The sequence below is a fragment of the Cricetulus griseus genome, chromosome 10, assembly GCF_003668045.3.
Source record: "Cricetulus griseus strain 17A/GY chromosome 10, alternate assembly CriGri-PICRH-1.0, whole genome shotgun sequence".
NCBI lineage: Eukaryota > Metazoa > Chordata > Mammalia > Rodentia > Cricetidae > Cricetulus > Cricetulus griseus.
In genome coordinates, this window is record NC_048603.1 from 31860126 (window position 1) to 31881075 (window position 20950).

At 43.2% G+C, this 20950-nt stretch overlaps 1 protein-coding gene across 3 annotated transcripts in view; it reads right to left on the reverse strand.

Annotated features, from left to right (window-relative positions):
- Positions 1 to 20950, reverse strand: part of Mtbp (MDM2 binding protein) — a 74014-nt gene that overhangs the window by 21376 nt on the left and 31688 nt on the right. For all 3 annotated transcript variants that reach the window (XM_035449696.1, XM_027431689.2, XM_027431688.2), the window contains exons 12-15: positions 20710 to 20883; positions 17573 to 17680; positions 9215 to 9379; positions 1856 to 1973 (exon numbers count right to left, since the gene is read on the reverse strand). In XM_035449696.1, the coding sequence (XP_035305587.1) occupies positions 1856 to 1973; positions 9215 to 9379; positions 17573 to 17680; positions 20710 to 20883 (565 nt within the window). The remainder of the gene's footprint in view (positions 1 to 1855; positions 1974 to 9214; positions 9380 to 17572; positions 17681 to 20709; positions 20884 to 20950) is intronic.

Below are 20950 nucleotides of genomic sequence, written 5' to 3' on the forward strand. Positions count from 1 at the left end.
GTCAGGGTGGAAGGAGATACGGAAAACACATTTTATAGAAGTCGTAACATAGCCCTTGGTGTTTAGAGAAAGAATGGAACACCAAGGATGTGGGAAAACTAAGCCTCAGTGGGCCTGACAGTTGGCCTAGACCAATAGTAAGAGCCTGCACAGTAGGTATCTCCTGACAGCCAGCCCGGGTCTGCAAGAGGGCCTTTACAATAGCAGCCTCGTCTAACACGAGATGATGTGAACCTATGGACAGCGACACATCACCTCAGCAGCTGCCAGCTCGAGGGTTGAGGAGTATATAAGGCTTACCCCTTCCTGGAATAAACTGAGCTTGCTGTCTCAACTTGTGTGTTGTTGGTGTCGAGCCTCCTTTCCTCCACCCCCAAGGGACACCTGTCAGGATCCTGCAACACTGAGCTGTGGTGTCTATAAATGACTCAAGAAAGGAATACGAAGGTTGACTCAGCCCTTGAGTGTCCAACATGCTTCTGGCTCAAGACAGACTAAGCATACACACTGAACTCTCCCTTCCAACTGCAACCACAATGGGAAGTACCTGAGAGCAAACCCACGACACAGAGTTAAAAACAGAAGAACAAAACAGAGGGGCAAAGAGGTCAGAGAATTTCAAGAGCAGATGAGCTGCAGCAAGCAGCTCAGTGTCAACCAGGGAGGAACCTCACGAAGAGACTATGTCTCTTTTCCTTTCCAGGAAGTCACACATTTGGGGTCAGAGTGACAATGGGCACCAATCAAGAGCGATAAACACTACCTGCTTATAGCCCGCCCTTCCCTGCGCTCTCCACCCACTCTGAAGATGCGGGAGCCATGCCACTGTTTCCGTGTCTGCATCCTTGTTTGCTTTTGCTTATCATGAAAAGACAGGCACTGGTGGTCTCCCTCGTATGCCCCCAGTGCCCGAAACTGGCATTAACCAATACTTGTGGACAGTATGAGAAAAGGTTACAGTAGGTCATAAGATGGTACCAGAAGAGCTAAACATTGAAGGAGAAATGTCAGAGAGCTTGTACTCCCTATCCTGCAATTACACACTGAGTGCCTACTGTGCACCAAAGCCAAAGACTCAAGGTAACTCTGGCTGCTGGATACCTACATCTGTCTGTGAGAGTACCTACTTACTATGGATGAAAACCACAACAGCTTTAAGTGACTCCACCTCTTTTTACACACCCCATATGGCTCACTTTATATATTTGTATGTGTGTCTGCTGGTGAACTTTCTGTTACCTTTGCACAAGCGAGGTTCATGTGGGAAGAGGCAGCCTTGTGGGAAAAGCTCCTTCCACCACCACACAGGCCCGTGGGTCATTTCCTTGACTGATGTGAGGAGACCCAACCCACTCTGGGCGGGCGGCCCTGGGTCATCTAGGGAAGGGAGCAGAGCAAGCAAGGCAAACACGCCATGGGAAGCAGTGCTCCTCCACGGGCTCTGCTGCAGTTCTTGACTCTGGGTTCCTGGGCTGCATGAGTTCCTGGGCTGACCTCCCTCACTGATGACTGTGTTTGGGATATGTAAGCCAAATAAACACTTTCTCCCTCAAGATGTTTGTGGCCAGTGTTCTATCCCAGCAATAAAAAAGGAAACTAAGTGTGTACGTGGATGGGAGACATCTATAAAGCTAGACACACAGTACCCCCAGTTATGCGCACTTGGAAGGTAGCAAGATAATAAAAAGGAAGATCTTGCCCTTTTAGTCACGATGCCACTCAATGATTGGCTACTTATTAAAGACAGCATCTATTTTTCTTTTATAATACAGTTAGAAGCTACTGAAATATTTAAAATACTAAGAATATTCATTTGAAAATACTGAGCATGCATTCTTACCAACTCAAATATTACCTCATTTTTTGTTTAGCTTTTTCAAAAGTTTCTAAATTCTGAAGAACGTGTCTTTCTGGCCATTCCAGAGGATTGGTTTCCATTACACTTGAAGAATAAGGTTCAACTTTACTGGCATCTAAAGAGAGCAAAATATACATCAGCACCAAAAAATGCTATGATAATGAATGCTCTATGTAACAATAAAGCTCACTCAGTGTGTGGTGATGCCCACCCGTGATCCTAGCATTTGGAAGGCTAAGGCAGGAAAAATCACAATTTGATGCCAGTCGAGGCTTTATAGTAAGTTCAAGGCCAACCTGGGCTAGTAGTGAGACTGTCTCAGAATAAACAGACAGATGGATGGATGGATGGATGGATGGATGGATGCTGGTGGGTGTATACACTGTGTGTGTGTGTGTGTGTGTGTGTGTGTGTGTGTGTGTGTGTGTCTGTGTGTGTCTGTGTGTAAAGGCAAAGGACTCAATTGAGACATTTACTAAAAACCCGACTAACGAATTGAAATGTATAAAATGTCACTGAGACTATTAGAAATGAAAATAAAATATCTTCTTCCAATAAAATGTATGAGTTATGACTGGTACAATGCAGTGAATCTACCTATCAAGGCTCACATGGAACAAAATCACAAGTTAGCTATTCTCGAGACAGGGTTTCTCTGCAGAACAGCCCTGGCGGTCTTAGAACTCACTTTGTAGACCAGGCTGGCCCAGCTAAGTTAGCTATTCTTAATGAAAGTAGTTCAGATGAAAGGGAAGCCACACTACAGTGAACACATGATGCTGTGACACCCATACTAGGAACAGAATTGTAAGTGAAATAAAAAGTTCTATGTCTTTAATAAAAAGGATTACCCCAGTCTCAAAAGTATAATAAATGATTAATATATGCTTATAACGTTCTCAAGGTTACTTGTGAAATAATTCTCACATATCTGTTAACTGGAGATGCCCTCGAGTCACTAAAATTCAGTATCACTTGACCCTTCACAATAGCACAGGTGAAGACAGTCTTTCTGGTTCCTATGCTGCAGTAGGGCTACAATGAGTCTGCCCGGAACCCTGGGACTCAACCAAGCCTAAAGGGTTGGCTCCCACTCTCATCAGAAAGTATTATTTTCACAAACACTGGCAAAAGTTCTGACTGTCCTACTTTTTAAATTTTAAACTTACCTGTTTTAAGAATGTCTTTAAATTCTTACACTGCATTCTAATGAACGACTCAAAATTGCTGGATGCTCACTGCTGAAGTCACTACTGACAGAATGCCTGTTCTATGTTTCTAAAGTATAATAAAAAGTGGGAGCAAGCATCTCTGAGTCCTCTCTACAAGTAAACTACTTAATATTGGATATGTCAGTGTATCTTCCAGTACCCACATTTGGATGTCCTCAACAGACATCCTCAGAACACTCTGCTTCCCATTTCTTACTAACAGTGGGGAAATCCGTTTGACAGGGTAATGGGCTTCATAGTGAAGCAATGTGCTCCTTAACGCAGACATGGCTTTGTAATAAAAACATTGAGAAAATAATCAATACCAGTTCTGCTCCGGTGCATACTCAAGTTCATAAGAGGAGTCAAGTTATCTTTAAAAAACAAACAATAAATTGTCCCTGCATATTACAGTGAAGTTAATTATTAACTGAGTACATAACTTATATAAATACGGATGACATAGTCTGATATTTAAGAAAAGTGAGCAAACATTAACAAATGTCAGGACTTTGGTATAAAACTAAATATAATTCTTACAGTATTTTATTTATTTGCTACCCTGGATACTATAGCATGCCCTGAAACATGTAACAAAATGTAACAAAATGCTCCCTGAGAGATCAAGAAAATTATTTTTTGGAATATCTCACTTTACAAGAAAAAGAAATAGAAATAGAACCAATTAGGAAAACACGGAAAGTGACCTTCACATACCAGATTCCAGCAAATGGAAAGGTAGTAGTATCGGTATGTGTTGGCTAATGAGGATAAGCCATTACAATCTTACAGACAAAAGAAAGAATAAATCTCAATGAAAAGTGACATTAGCATTGGCATAGTCTACTTCATGAAGCGACATAATATTACATGTTTGAAATAATCAAAGGGATTACAATCTACCTAACAGACTCATTTCATTTACACAACCTTGCTATGTGCCCAGAAGCGCTAGGAGACACTCTATATGTCTCATATCAGACAGCACTAGAAAAGTCTTCAGCAACTCCAGCAGCAAGTCATTACGGCATTGTCTACATCGTGACCCGTCCCTTGTTACACTTGCTAGAGTCTTCACAAAAGTAGAAGCCATACAAATCATCCTATATTGCTGATAAACATAACTGTGCCAGAATATGCAACTGATTGGCCTTACTAGTTTTACATGTAGATATATTTATTCAAATCAGTGCTACAAGAATGTTAACAACCACAACTGAAGTCACACTCAAATGTGCAGCCTATCAATTTTCAGTTCAGGTTTTAAAAGTCTTCACTGGTTTAGTGAGTAATTTGGGGAGATCTTCCTACATCCTTTGTCCTCCAGGCTCCATGCCAGGCCCTGCAGATGTGGAGATGGCAACTAAGTGTGCCCTGTCCCTTCAAACAACATGGTGTGCAGAGAAGACAAACATCAGTAACAATCAGATAGATTATGCACCATTTAAATCTATGCCACACAAAATGAGAAAAACTGAAGAGTGCCAGTATAGCAGAAACAGTTTAAACTGGCCAAGGCCTGGAAAAGCCTCAGAGAAAATGACACCTGAACATCCATAAAGTAGATAAAAGCAGCCATGGAAATGAACACCTGATTTTTGACAAAGAAGTTAAAAATATAAAATAGAAAAAAGAAAGTATTTTCAACAAATGGTGGTGGTATAACTGGCTGTCAACAATATGTAAAAGAATGCAAATAGATCCATATCTATCCCCATGCACAAAACTCAAGTCCAAATAGATCAAAAATCTCAATATAAATCCATCCACACTGAACCTTGTAGAAGAGAAAGTGGGAGATACATTTGAACACATAGGCACAGGAGACCACTTCCTAAATAGAACACCAGAAGCACAGACACTGAGAGCAACAATTAAGAAATGGGACCTCCTGAAACTGAGAAGCTTCTATAGAGCAAAGGACATGGTCAACAAGACAAAACGGCTCCCTACACAATGGGGAAATATCTTCACCAACCCCACATCTGACAGAGGGCTGATCTCCAAAATATACAAAGAACTCAAGAAACTAGAAATCAAACTACCAAACAATCCAATTAAAAAATGGGGCACAGGCCAGGCGTTGGTGGTGCACACCTTTAATCCCAGCACTCGGGAGGCAGAGGCAGGAGGATCTCTGTGAGTTCGAGGCCAGCCTGGTCTCCAGAGCGAGTGCCAGGATAGGCTCCAAAGCCACACAGAGAAACCCTGTCTCGAAAACAAACAAACAAACAAAAAAAAACAAAACAAAAAAAGAAAAACCAAAAAAAAAAAGGGCACAGATCTAAATAGAGAATTCTCAACAGAACAATCTCAAATGGCAGAAAGACACTTAAGAAAATGCTCAACATCCTTAGTCATCTCAGAAATACAAATCAAAACCACTCTGAGATTCTATCTTAACACTGATCAGAATGGCTAAAATCAAAAACACCAAACATATACTGGAGAAGATATGGAAAAAAAAAAAAAAAAAAAAAAAAAAAAAAAAAAAAAAAAAAAAAAAAAAAAACATCCTAAGTGAGGTAACCCCAAACCAGAAAGACAAATATAGTATGTACTTACTCATAAGTGGATACTAGACATAAAGCAAAAAGATATCCAGCCTATAATGTATAACCCCAGAGAAGCTTGAACCATCTTCCAGAAACAGATGGAAGCAGATGCAGAAATCCACAATTAACCAATGGGCCGAGCTCCTGGAGAACCGTCAAAGTGAGGGAGGAACAAAGGAGTCAAGACCATGATGGGGAAACCCACAGAATCAGATGGCCCCAGCTAGTGAGAGGTCACTGACTCCAGTTTGACAAATGGGGAATCTGCATAAGATCAAACTAGACTCCCTTAATATAGGTGACAATGGTGTGACTGGGACAACATGTGAGGCAGTGGGTCCAAGATCTAACTCTAATGCACTAGCTGACCAAGTGGAGCCCATTCTATATGGAGAGATACCCTGCTCAGCCCAGACACAGGGGTGTGGGGGTGGAGAGGTGCCTTGGTCCTGCCTCAACTAGATGATGGGACAGACAGTTGACTTCCTAGGGGAGGCCTCACCCTCTCCATGGAGCAGATGGGAGGGAGAGGAGTGGATAGCAGTCAGGTAAGAGAGAAAAGGCTTCTAGACCAAGGACATGACATATGTAAAGCCAAAGAGGAAAAGTGGGACATGCCCCAGGACTAAGCTGACTGTTGTAACAAGGAAACAGAAATGAGGTATTTGGAAAACCAGACTGAGCACAAGGCCAGGTTTCCGTTGTGGAATATTTCTTTACACTGTGAAGATGTATCACTGTGATTGGTTTAGTAAGGAGCTGATTGGCTGTCGGCAGGAAGAGGATAAGGAGGGCTTCTGGGGAAACAGAGAACTCTGGGGAGAAAAGCAGAGTTGCCAGTCAGGCACAGGGAGGAAACAGGAGGTGCAAGATGGGAGAGGTAATGCCATCTGACAGACGTATATTAATATAAATGGGTTAATTTTAAGTTAGAAGAGCTAGTGGGAATAACTAAGTTAAGCTAATGGTCACGCTTGTATAATTAATAAGAAATCTCCAGTAGATGTGGCCTTGATGGAGAAGGTATGTCACTAGGGGTGGGCTTTGAGATTTCAGAAGACTTGCCCTAGTCCCTTTCTCTGCCTCCTACTTGTGGGTCAAGATGTGAGCTCTCAGTTGTCCCTGCTGCCACGCCTTCACTCTGCCATTATGGACTCTAACCCTCTGAAACCATGCATCCAGCTAAATGCTTTTTTTTTTTTTTGGGGGGGGGGTTGGAGACAAGGTTTCTCTGTGCAGCTTTGGAGCCTATCCTGGCACTCGCTCTGGAGACCAGGTTGGCCTCGAACTCACAGAGATCTGCCTGCCTCTGCCTCCCGAGTGCTGGGATTAAAGGTGCGTGCCACCAACGCCAGGCAAATGCTTTCTTTTATGGGTTGCCTTGTGTAGGGAGACACTGTAGCCCCGCCTCCTAGTAACTTCGGACGGGACATGCGTGGTGAGGGGACGTCTAAAGTGAGGTAGGAAGGCTTCTTAAGGGACCGTGGACACGTGGACCTTCCCGTCTTCTTGCCCTTCTCCCTGCTCCCTCCTCCTCGCTCTGGCCTGGCTGCCTGGCTGCCCTGGCACGCTTTGGCCTGCGCTTGGCTGGTGTATCCGAATAAAGAAACCTTGGCCCTATTGACTGCTGATTGATCACTCCACAGCCTTGGTCATGGGATTTTGTCGCAGAAACAGAAAAGCAACTGACATAGTCATCCTTAATTTAAAGGTAAGGAGCGGGAAGGTGGGGAGGTCAGAAAACCGACCCACATGTAACACAGGAGGTAGGTTTCAGAGCCAGCATTCAGCCTTGCTACTCTTACTCCAGAGCACATGCGGTGAGGCCCCTTTTCTCACTCACTGCACATAGCCCCATTCTCACGTGGCACACCAATGTCTCCAGAATCCTTCGTAGTACTCTTTGTATTACTCTGGACTGTTTAGATGTTGGGACTTCCATGGAAAACGGGAATCACAGCACAGACGGCAAGTCACACGTCTGTGGTGCTCATTGTGTTCTAAGTGTTTTACATGCATCAACTCACTCAATACACACAAAAATCCCAGATAGTGGGCCAAACTACTACTGCCACTTTAAACTAAGGAAACCCAAATGAGGAGGTTAAGTAATTCGTCCAGGTTAGTCTTCATTGTCCACCTTATGAAATTTGAAATCACCTAAATGGCACAAGTCGACATGTACTGTGGGCTTAACTAGCGGGGGAAGAAGGGCACTAAGCCAGGGGCTGGGACCCTGGACTGAGCAGAAAGAGTAAACTGAGCACACTGAGCACTGGCATCCATCTCTTTCTGCTTTCTGTGGTAAGGACAGGATGGACCAGCCACCGCGTGTCTCTGCCATTCTTCTATCTTCCCCACCACAAAGGACAGCTCTCCCACTGGGAGTGGAGAGGAGTTCACTTTAAATACCTTTTGCCAGTATTTCATCAAAGAGATGAGAAATGTAACTAATCCAGACCCCAGTCAACAAGGGCCCAAATGAGGCCTAGAACTTGAACAGCATTTGTACTCCGCAGGACATGGCCCACTGTTTTCACACACTGCTTTCCAAACAAGGTAATCTGATGTTTGTTTCTTTGTGACTATCCACAGTCTCTAGAAAAGGCACTCAAATATAGACCCTTGCTAGTTTGATTCTGTGACTACTTTTCGTTAGCCTAGACAATAAAAATGGTTCCCATAAAATAAAAACAAAAATTGGTCCTGTTTCAAATTGTGTTGAGAGCCTCAAATGCATTCTTTAGACACCTGAACGCTCCCTTTGTTCAAATCCACCACAAAATCAGGCTCCAGAGACGAGCAGAAGGTCGGATAATGCAGCAAGGATCCCACAATCCCTCAGGGAAGTATGGTGACTCCCAGACCCCGGTGAGTGGCAGATGTGAAATGTCGTAGCATGTAGTTCTCCCTGTATCCCATTCACTGTATGATGGGGGAGATCCTTTTGTATATATGTTTCTCTTATTGGTTGATGAATAAAACACTGAGTGGCTGGTTGGCCAGGCAGAAAGTATTGGCAGGGCTAGGAGATGAGAATTCTAGGAAATGTAGGCAGACAGGGTGGTCATATAGAGCCCGGGAAGAGAGGACGTGAAGGGTGTTCTCCAGTAAACCAAGACCACGTGGATTAATAGAAATGGGTTAATAATCAGACAGAGCTAGTCAATAAGAAGCCCTAGCCACTGACTAACAGATTTATAATTAATATAGCATCTCTGTGTGTTCATTTGGGGCTGAAGTGGCTGAGGGACCAGGCCAGACAAGAAAAACATTCAGTAACAACTGTTACATGTTACTTCTTCACTTTTTGAAATCTATCCATTCTAGCAACTTCGGAAGATGGTAAGGGCACAGAGTACTTCCTCCTGTACTTAAAAAGTTAAACTGAACATGCTTGCTGAAAGGTACTAGTAAAAAATCTGTTGTGTTTAAATAAGTAGAGTTCAGATATACACGTTAAGAAAAAAACCTATCATTCTCTAAATGTGTGAAATATATTTTGACTTGGCCAACATAGTTTATAAAATTTAATAAGAATGTTACACATACTACCACCACCAAAACATTTAAAATTACAGAAAACTTACCACTGACCATACCAGCAGCTGCTTTCATTTTGTCTGGGTGTATTAAAACTGCTTTAGGGTTGAGAGCATCAGAATGACCTAGGAAGCGCTCCCTTGTGAGCAGCAACAGACTTTTGAGTTCCTCAGTGGAAACTGCTTCAGGCTGATCTGCAGCCTGTCTTCTTTCTGCAGGACAAAGGGACATAATTAACCACAGGACATGGCTGAGCCCCTGCAGGGGTAGCTCCTCCGTCTACTATTTTTGTTAAATATACTTTTGAAAGTAAGACAAGAATCTGCATTCCTATGTAGTCACATTTTTATTTTGGTCTTCTAGGTAACAGCAAAATTTTGAGTTATTATGAGAGATGAGGGAACAGAGAGTAATTGGTTAACAGTAAGAGTGGACAGATAGCCAAGGAAAGCTTGCAAGTCTTCAGGGATACACTAGAGAGCATTAAAAATGACCTTCCATTCATATGTAATTCATGTGTATACATGAGAGCTATTCTTGGTTGACCACTTGACTCCATCTGGAATGAACTAAAATCCAAATATGGAGGGCAAACCAGTGAGGGACTGTTTTGCTTCATCTGAAGCAGGAAGACACCTGGCTTTAATGTGGGCCCCACCTTCTGCTGGAAGCCCGTAGAGGGAAGCTTTTGCTGCTGGCTGTTGCCTTGCCAGTACGTCCACTCCTTCACTGGCACTAAAGCCTACTTCTTTGGGATTCCAGCAAATACTGAAGACCAGCTGAGACTTCAACCTCGTGTGGACTGAGCAAGGATTCTTGAACTTTCCATTCATAGGCAGCCATTGTTGGGTTAGCTAGACTGTGGCCTGTCATTCTAATAAACCCCTTTCTTTCCATATAGGTTCATCCTATAAGTTCCGTTACTCTAGGGAACCCTGACTAATACAGTATATAAAAAGTAGTACACATTAAACTTTCTATTAGATACCATAGCATAGACATCCCTGTTCCTTCCTTCTCCAATTCTAAAGTTGGAATAAAAAAGATTAAAATAACAGTAACAAGAAAAAAAAAAATAACACAGAGTCCCTTCTGAACAAGCCGTGGGAGACAGACAGAAGTGGTAAACTGAGCCAGCAGAACAGAGGAGGGCTACTTTAGGTGCCTGCAGAGACCACCGCCAAGGAGTGTGGGCAGATGCAGTGAGGTACTGGCCTCAAACCAGTCTGGACAGAAAGGCTTAGCCAGAGCTTAAGCTCTGCTCACCACTCCATTGGCCAGCTTCAGGGACAGGCAGTACTGCTTCCAGTTTGGTTTTGTTTGAATAGCTCCAATCTACAGGACTGCAGGTATGTAGAAAGGTCATATTAACGATGGGTTAAACATAAGCTCAATAAAAGCCCTATAGTTCTAAACATCAGATCCCAAGTCCTACCACCCAAATTTAATGCTCACTGGCAGTTCAAAATACAATGCTCACGGGAAACACAAAACACAGTGCTCACTGGAAATACAAAATACAGAACTCACTGGAAATACAAAATACAATGCTCACTGGGAACACAAAGTACAATGCCTCACTGAAAGGATTAGAGCCCAGAGACGTATTCCAGTGTGTGACACCGGGACACATGATTGTCACCTATGACATTTATGAGTCTATACTGGGGCCACAGTCACAGTTATCCTTGGCCACCTGTGGCCAGTGGGCCACAAGATGATTCTAAAAACAAAACGTAAAACTGAACAACCACAGTGACAAGAGCCCAGATGCTGACACTAAGATCAGGGTAGATTCAGGCTCAAATCAGAATTCGGAATCCTCCTGTCCCACTCTCCAGTGACTTTTGTCAGGTATTACACTAGAGGCTGGAAACAGATGCTTCGGTGGAAAGCAGGACCAAGAGGAGACAATCACAAGCCCGGAAAGGGCTTCAGGAAGGGCTCGGCATTTCCTATACTGCTATAACCCACGCAAGGACTTCAACCCAGGAAGACTTGCAGCTCCTTCTTGATCCGTCCACCCACTGAGCTAGACATGACCAGGCAGGCTTTACTAACCCTTCCTCTTTTACAGTTAACAGAGCCAGCCAGTCTTTAGGTATTCTCTCTGCAGTGTGGGAGGGACCTTCTCCTATATGGTTGATATACAGTTGCCCAGTTCTGGCAGTTAACCAATAGACTTGGTGATTGTATGAGAAAGCCTGCTGGGTCATAATCTAAAACATGATACCATTTTCATCTATGATTTATTTGTACATCTTTCTCCACTATGTTCTTAAATTGGGAGAAGAGGTATTGTTGGGTTCTTTGAAGCAAAACAAAAACAAAAACATCCAGGGAGAGAGGGAGGGAGGGAGGGAGAAGAAAAAACAAAAAAGAAAACCATTGTAGAAAATAAGAGCCAATGTGACAAAGTTAACATTTTCTGGAAGTAAAGAAGACCCTGGAATAAGTGCAGGCTGGTTTGATGAGAAACAATCACGGAACAAAACCAAAGGACTCCCCACCAAAGGAGTGGTTGTGTTCACCTGTAATCTGAGCATTCTGGCAGTGGTACCGAGAACCAAAGGTGTAAGAGTTCAAGGTCATCGTCAAGTATCTACTTCAAGACTCTGCCACGTGGGACCCTGCCTCAGAAACCATCCACCAATCAGCAAAGACGTGTTCTGTCCTGAAGCATCAGTCTATAACTCTCTAAGAGGAGCAGGAGGAAGTGGGGAGGGAATTGCTAGAAAAGTTGAGGATGTGCATTGAAATGGCCGATCACATAGGCGGCTCGGTAAATTGGGTCAAGGGTCGGGGGTGAGGGGTACACGCTATCATTCAGAGTGAGGACTCTGGAGACAATACCTTCAAACCAGTAAAACACAAGAGTACTGCAGGAGGGGGGCTGATTTCTAAGAGCAGAGCAGGCACACAGCATGTATTATCATATGGTCTAGCGCTCAGCAGAAAACACCTGTAAACAGATCCATGTCTTCACTGTCAGGGTCACTGGGAAGGGAAAGGGGAAGTGAAGACAGCTACAGACTCTCATTCCTTATCTGCCTCTTGGACGTCAAGAAAATCCCTGAAACTGGATACATAAAGTTTCACAGTATCTAGAAATAAGAAAGGCCTTAACTAGCTGGAGGGCTGAGGATAGCCCCCTGTGGACACAGAATTGAGACAAAGAATTGAGGATAGCCTCTGTGGACAGAGACAGGGAGATGAGGATAGCCCCTGTGGACAGAGACAGAGAGATGAGGATAGCCCCTGTGAACACAGAGGCAGAGAGGTGAGGATAGCCCCTGTGGACAGAGACAGAGAGATGAGGATAGCCCCTGTGGACACAAAGGCAGGAATGAGGATAGCCCAAGTGGACACAGAGATGAGGATAGCCCCTGTGGACACAGAGACAGAGAGATGAGGATAGCCCCTGTGAACACATAGATGAGGATAGCCCCTGTGGACACAGAGGCAGAGAGATGAGGATAGCCCCTGTGGACACAGAGGCAGAGAGATGAGGATAGCCCCTGTGGACACAGAGGCAGAGAGATAAGGATAGCCCCTGTGGACACAAAGGCAGGAATGAGGATAGCCCAAGTGGACACAGAGATGAGGATAGCCCCTGTGGACACAAAGGCAGGAATGAGGATAGCCCAAGTGGACACAGAGATGAGGATAGCCCCTGTGGACACAGGGACAGAGAGGTGAGGATAGCCCCTGTGGACACAGAGGCAGAGAGATGAGGACAGCCCCTGTGGACACAGAGGTGAGGATAGCCCCTGTGGACACAAAGGCAGGAATGAGGATAGCCCAAGTGGACACAGAGATGAGGATAGCCCAAGTGGACACAGGGACAGAGAGATGATAGCCCCTGTGGACACAGAGGCAGAGGTGAGGATAGCCCCTGTGGACACAGAGGCACAGAGATGAGGATAGCCCCTGTGGACACAGAGGCAGAGATGAGGATAGCCCCTGTGGACACAGAGGCAGAGAGATGAGGATAGCCCCTGTGGACACAGAGGCACAGAGATGAGGATAGCCCCTGTGGACACAGAGGCAGAGGTGAGGATACCCCTGTGGACACAGAGGCAGAGGTGAGGATAGCCCCTGTGGACACAGAGGCAGAGGTGAGGATAGCCCCTGTGGACACAGGGACACAGAGATGAGGATAGCCCCTGTGGACATAGAGGCAGAGGTGAGGATAGCCCCTGTGGACACAGAGGCACAGAGATGAGGATAGCCCCTGTGGACACAGAGGCAGAGGTGAGGATAGCCCCTGTGGACACAGAGGCAGAGATGAGGATAGCCCCTGTGGACACAGAGGCAGAGGTGAGGATAGCCCCTGTGGACACAGAGGCAGAGGTGAGGATACCCCTGTGGACACAGAGGCAGAGGTGAGGATAGCCCCTGTGGACACAGAGGCAGAGATGAGGATGGCCCCTGTGGACACAGGGACACAGAGATGAGGATAGCCCCTGTGGACACAGAGGCAGAGGTGAGGATAGCCCCTGTGGACACAGAGATAAGGAAGGGTCCGAGAGTCACTGCTGTTCCGCGTTCAAAGTTTTCCAGTATCATCTGAATTTTCAGACTGTATCGATGTATCAATTACTTTGATACGAAACTTTTCTTTTAAAAATACTTCTAGACTAATCACATTTTTCTTCTACAATAAACCTGTCATCCTGGAAACTGATAGGAATTCAACAGAAGTAGGGAACTTACTGCCTGCCAAGCACCCATCCTGGGCCCCAGACTCAGAGGATTCAGCTGTATGACATTACACTAGGTGCAGCCTAGTGTACACTACTGGCAGTTGGTGGGAAGGCAGCAACCACCCCACCGTTTAGAACATCAGCTTTATGACACGGGCCCTGGAACACCCCACCTCACTGACATGGGTATTCTCTGGGTCAGATTTAGCCCCAGGTAAGAAACACAAGCTTTCTGTGGCCAAAAATATTAACAGAAAAATCCGAGTGGAGATAACCTGTTTCTGTCAGGTCTCCTCAGCGAGGAAATAAGAAGCCTCTGTGTATTTCCTTTCTGTACAATCGGCTGGCAGGCCCTCTCCAGCAAAAAGCCATGGATGGCTTGCTTTCTTTCCCAAGGAAGCTACACAATGAGCACATTCTATTCACTAAAACTGCACTCGAGCGGGCCTGGACTTAGGAAGGCTGCCAATTACATCACAGGTTGGAAAGCAGGGTAAGGAAACCGTAATGGCTGAGAAGGAGGGAAGAGATGGAGACAGGCTTAATTCAGTGAACTACATATTTAACGGAAGTAAAAAACAAAACAAATCAAAACCCACAACTCTACAAATAAGCCTGTATATAAGTGAGAGGTAAGCACTCAGGAGAAAAAACTCCAAAATGGGTCAGCAAAGGAATGCTACATTAAATAGCACTACTGAAAATTCTTTATTGAGGAATAGGAAGTATCTAAAGGCTGTCAGCTGAATATGAATCAGAATTTTAGTGTGTTCTATGAATTTTTAGGAGATATGAAGACACCGGTATACTGAGTGCAATACTGGAGACAACACTGGCTTATTATATTTATTGTCAACACTCTAAAACCTTTTCTTGAAAAAAACTGAGATAAGGTATTGTTAGTTCTCTTTCCAAGTACAAATGTTATTAATTACAAAAATAAGGAATATTAAATTACAGTTATATTTTATATTTGTTACTCTAATATAACAGATGAGTTATTTTTTAAAAATAAACCAAACATAAACTCATTTAAGATGGAGGATGTCCTTCTATATATGTTTCTCTTATTGACTGATGAATAAAACACTGATTGGCCGGTAGCCAGACAGGAAGCATAGGCGGGGCTCCCACCAGGAGAAGGCTGGGGAGAGGAAGGCAGAGGGGAGCTGCAGAGAGATGCCATGGAGTGGCAGGAGTAACAGGTCCAGACTCTTGTCTGGTAAGGTAAGACCACGTGGAAATACTTAGATTAATAGAAATGGGATAAGAATTAAGAGAGAGCTAGCCAGAAGGAAACCCTAGCCAACGGCCAAACAGTTTCAGAATTAATATGCCTCTGTGTGCTAAGCAGCGGAGGGACCAGGCAGAACAGTAACTCCATCTACACATTTAGAAAGTTAAACTCCAATAAGCTTTATTTGATATTCATGTTATTTAAAAAAAATACTATGTCTCAATAGCATCATTAATTAGTACATCTTATGAAACTCTCCAGTTCTTTATCATTTGAAATTGGCCAGGGAAATACCAGAAGAACTGGACTATTCGTCCCATTTCTTTGGTATATTAAGGACGTCTTTTTGAAGGTTTGTTTTATACAAAGAGGCTTTTTAGCATTGTCAAGGGACTGACTTTTAAAAGATCTTTTGGTTTAAATTCTTTAGTTTTTACAAAATACAAATATTCTTAAAAACATTTCATCTTTCTGCCGTTTCTCTGAAGAGGCAGATCTCTGTCTCTCCTAGTCTCTTCCCTCCCTTGCCCCAACAAACTTCCTTCCCATGTTAAAAAGAATTTCTCTTAACACCTGTTCACCGAAGAACATACTCAGACATGCATATACTGGACACTCTGCCATTACTTTCCTTTGCCTCTTGAAATACAAAACTGCATGGACGCACTTTTGCTACCAAAGTTTTAATCCAGTCTGGGAAGGGATGGATTTGTTCAGCAAGGATTATCTTCATAAATGGATTCCCTGGGTCACTATCTGAGCCCCAATACTTAATGCTTCAGACTGCCAACTGCACACTTGTATGTACATGTTCACATGATGTATGCGCATGAGTGTAAGTACACATGTATACATGTGTGGAGGCCAAGGCATATTCCATCATTGTTTTCCACATTCTTTTAACATTTAATTACTATGTGAAGGTCAAAGTCATCTCTCCCTTTCCACCACTGGAGCTCTGAGATAGACTCAGGTCATTAGGCCTGGTGGCAGCACCTTTACCCACTGAACCATCTTAATCCCACTAAAACTTATCTTCCTTTTCAACAATACTTTTCTTGAACAAACTTCACAAATTAACATAAAATTACTTTAGTTTTATATGAGCAAAGAGATTTTGTAGTGCTTCCATGAGTAACTGACTAGTGAATATTTTTTCAAATATTCTAAATTACAATTCTAAAATTATTTCCTACTGAATAAACAGATCGTTGAATTCAATACAGTTTGCAAGGCTTTTGAATAAAGAGTACAGTTTTACTTTTTAATATATATTTGTAATATTTTCTTCCTTATGTAACTAAGGTAGTACCATAACTTTAAGGAGTTTCTTAGCAACTATGCATCAGTAAGTTAAAGCATAGTGATATTAAGCAATAACGCATGTTTAATATTTATAAAAATTCAGACTGATAACCAATTTAATATTAATGGTGGAAGAAAAACACCTGCTCTCTTTTGAAAAAGTGTTAAGCCTCCCAGCTAAGGAAAACCCATGATGATAACTTCAGCATGTGAACTACGCTCAGTTATCATTAGTTATTAGTGATGGGTAAACTGAAGACTCAACTCACAAGTTACTAAACTCGTTCTTCTATTTTTAGCCTCTGTCTTCCTTCTACCAAAACTACACAAGGATTATATGCAGTAAGTAGACTAACAGACTTCTATGTCTTTTCTAGACATGGTTCAAAGAATACAAATTTGAAATATAAAATTTCTCCACAACTAACCAATGGGCCACACTCCTGGAGTACAATCAAAGTGAGAGAGGAGCAAAAATATGAACAAAGGAGTCAAGGCCATGATGGGGAAACCCACAGAATCAGCTGACTCAGGTCTGACAAATGGGGAACCTGCATAAGACCAAACTAGACTCCCTTAATATAGGTGACAATGGTGTGGCTGGGACAATATATGAGGCCACTGGCAGTGGGTCCAAGATCTGACTCTAAAGCACAAACTGACTTAGTGGAGCCCATTCTCTATGGAGAGACACCTTGTCCAGCCTAGACACAGGGGTGTGGGGGTGGAGAGGTGCCTTGGTCCTGCCTCAACCAGATGATGGGACAGACTTTGTAGACTTCCTAGGGGAGGCCTTAGCCTCTCCAAGGAGCAGATGGGAGGAGGGGGGATATGGGGGAGGAGAGGAGGGAGGAGGAACTGGGATTGGAATGTAAAAAATAAATTAATTTTAAAAATGAAAAAAAAAAAGAAATACAAAATTTCTCCAGCAAGCTATGTTTTTAAAGTATTTCCAATGATATACTGACAATCAGGATATTCTGAATCCAGTAAAAATAACGTTGCAGACCTCATCTACCCTAGGTACCTATTTATATGCAGCTCTATGCATCACACCTAAGACAACATGTACAGGAACAGCTACGCAGACACAGGGGGCTCACACTAAACACAGCGACAGTCTTACAGTAGAATCAAAGGCCCAAACTGGCACTTACTCAGGCATTCCTTCAAGGCCAAAAGTTGTATGCTGGCTAGCTGTTTCTCTCTCTGCAAAACCTGCTCCTCAGAAAAACTTGGGAGTGTTGAGAAGTCAAACGGAAAACCTGAGAAATAAGAAAAAGTCAACATTAATGATATCCTATGTTGACAATTAAACTTCAGTTCCTAGGAAATGTGTTAGGACGTGATTAGAAACATGAAAGCCAGTCATTCACCTCTCTTGATCTTACATATTTCAAAGTAACAATTAAACATGGGAAAATGAGCATACTAAATTGTTCTGTTTTTTAATCTTTGATCTGATTCGTAATTCCTTGGGGGAATGTGGGCACCAGGGTAGACTGTGCTACATGGTATTCTCTTCTACCTACTTAGAAAACAAAGAACAGCTTCTTGTTTCTGTGCATAGGTTCCCACAGTCCCCACAATGAACCACAGGTCCACCTGTCCTCCTCCGGTCTGTTCTTTGTATAATGTAAAGTATAAAACTATGCAACAGTTCCAGGACTGACTTGGCTGATCCAGGAATGTCCTCTTTTCTTCTTGTATGTGGTTTTCAGATCATTAGATAATTAGGACATACGGGAAACGCACCATCAGAAGACAAAAGGGAAGTTTGGGGTTTGCTCCTCTCTCACCTTCAGGGGAAGTCTACTCATGCTTTGTCTAGGGAGTCATGTGATCCCTGAAGCATGTGACCCAGAGAAGGATGCCTTCAGGTGTCCTCAACTGTGCTGTAAGTAGGACACAAGGAGTCAAGACGCCATGTGCACCATACAGCTCAAGTCTTGGGAGGATGGCTTACGACGGATCTTGGGCTGTTTCTGTCCCTCTGTTTCTTGTCTGGGAATAATACGCCTATTGGCATAGCTAATACACACACACACACACACACACACACACACACACACACACACACACACACACACACACAAATGTAAACTTAATATAGAAACAAATATAGCCAAAATATAGAACTTGGGGGGAAAAAAAGACAAATCAGTGAAGCAAAAGAGGAAAAGAAAATTTTTAGTGTTGAAAGCAGTAAACATTAATAATTTGGTGTCTGAAACTAAAAGCTAATAGCTAATCTTAACTTTGTATATTGTAAAGGAGTTAATTTTCTTCATCTTAAACCATAAAACGGTTATATTTAAGATCCCAGCATGGAGAAAGGGATGCAAAGTCCCACCCTAATCAAGCGCTATCTGCAATTCATCCAGCCAGGAAAAGGAAAAGCAGTTTTTCTCCAATGGAGTGCCATTGAGTATATCAACCACACTCCAGTGCAGGCCAGAGCTGGGAGCAGTTTGCCAACACAAAATGGACTCCATCTTTTTTATATGCTTGTGGTCTTTGGTATTTTTTCCCTTATTGATTTTTGTTTGTTAGTTTTGATTTTCTATATTTTGAGACAAGGAAAGAAAACATAAATTTGCCTCGGTAGGGAGGCACTGAAGATCTGGGAGAAGCTGGAGGAGAGAACAGTGGCACAGCCATGTCTGACAGGAAGGGCAGAAGTCATAAGGTCGGCACAGCTGCTTGACAAAGATCCAGCAAAGCTGAGCCACAAGATGGCTGCCCTGCCACCTTTGGTTTTCAACTCTACCTGTTGCAGACTGGGCAGACTTTTAATATTTGTACAATTTGGGGATACTGGGTGAATGGAAAATTTCTTAGGAATCATTTATGCCTTCTCCCAGGAGTACCTCTACTGAGCTTCCCCAGGACAGTCCTGAACACACCACCCCTCCCACTTTTAGGGAGACATCCTTATCTACCTGAAGGTCTTCTTTACGCCTTGGAGGCTGTGACACACATAAAGAAGCCAGAGGTCTCTTTTTGAGGCTCTGAGACATTCTTGAAACATCTGTCCCTGTACTTACACAGGAACAAGATATTCAAACCAAAGTAAACTCAAAAAGGTCAAAATTATTTGGTTGGCTAGAGGAGTTGGCCACAGATCAGACTGCAAACCTCTTCTCACTACACACGCAGGCAATTACGTGGCATATACAGCAACAAAGTTAGACTGGCTGGAGTGACCTCTGCCCTACACAGAGACTTAGTGATAAACAAAGAATAATGTAAAACGATGCTATAAGTATGAGACGTCAGGACCTCCCTTTCTTAGAAAAGTTAGCTCATGCAGAGCCACTTAGTGGCATATGACCAAGGAACATCAGAATGCCAGGATTAGACTTATAGACAAATTCTATAAAAATACAAAATATACACATTATATTACACCAGAATCTGAATAATAACTGCAGCAGCTTTCTCTAAGGATTTTTCTTGGGAACTCTGACCATTAAGAGTTAATAATACACTGCTTGGGACATGGCAATATATCTGGGCTGGCTTGAAGATTTTGTTTTGGTCGACTGCCCTTGTAGCCACAATAACTACGAGCCTGAGAACAGGCTGCCATATGTCTCTAGATTCTTAAAAATTGGGTTTATGGGGGTTGATGAGTAAAAATGATTATAAAAGATTAACTATCAATGATGGCAAACATGAGGGAAAATGACTGGAAATAATCATAGTTTATTAATGATGACTAAAAGAGGAGCAAGAGGAAGTGAAACACAGAAATGACATGGTCTATGTTTTGGAATATGAATGTATCCCTGCTTAGTGAATTCTGTACAGATAAAGAAGCGCTCAGGCTGCTAGTCAGTCAGGCTGCAAGATTCTTCCAACCCTCGTGGTCTGGCTCACTCCATCCCTCCCCAAGTCCTTACAATCCCTGCAAGAACCTGTCCACCACCAGAGATGGCGCCAGGCAGGACAGAATGACCAAAATAATTCATATTAAAAAAAATGTCCAGCTGGGCGTTGGTAGCGCACGCCTTTAATCCCAGCACTGGGGAGGCAGAGGCAGGCAGATCTCTGTGAGTTCGAGGCCAGCCTGGTCTCTAGAGTGAGTGCCAGGATAGGCTCCAAAGCCACACAGAGAAACCCTGTCTTGAAAAACCAAAAAAAAAAAAAAAAAAAAAAAAAAAAGTCCTAAGAATAAAAGGTAAAGTAATGGCAGAAAGGGAGTTTCATTATCATCCCTTCCACTTAAAGCCATGTAAATTAACTGTAATAAGCGTGGGAACAGGTCTCTTCTAGCTATGTTAAAACTTACTTAATTTGGCTTCTTCCGTCTTTGTTTTCATCTTCCCATGAATGAGACTGAGTGCGAAGGAACCATTGATCTGGTTGGCCGAGTGAAGCAATGTGGCTTTGCATTTTCTCTTGCCGTTGCCTTGCAACAGGAGATAGTAGCTGGAATACTCCCCTTTCACGTCCACATCTGGAACTAAAGACCAATGATCTAGGTAAGACGTGGCAGCTGCTGGGGCCCTCAGAGGAGACTGGACATTCCC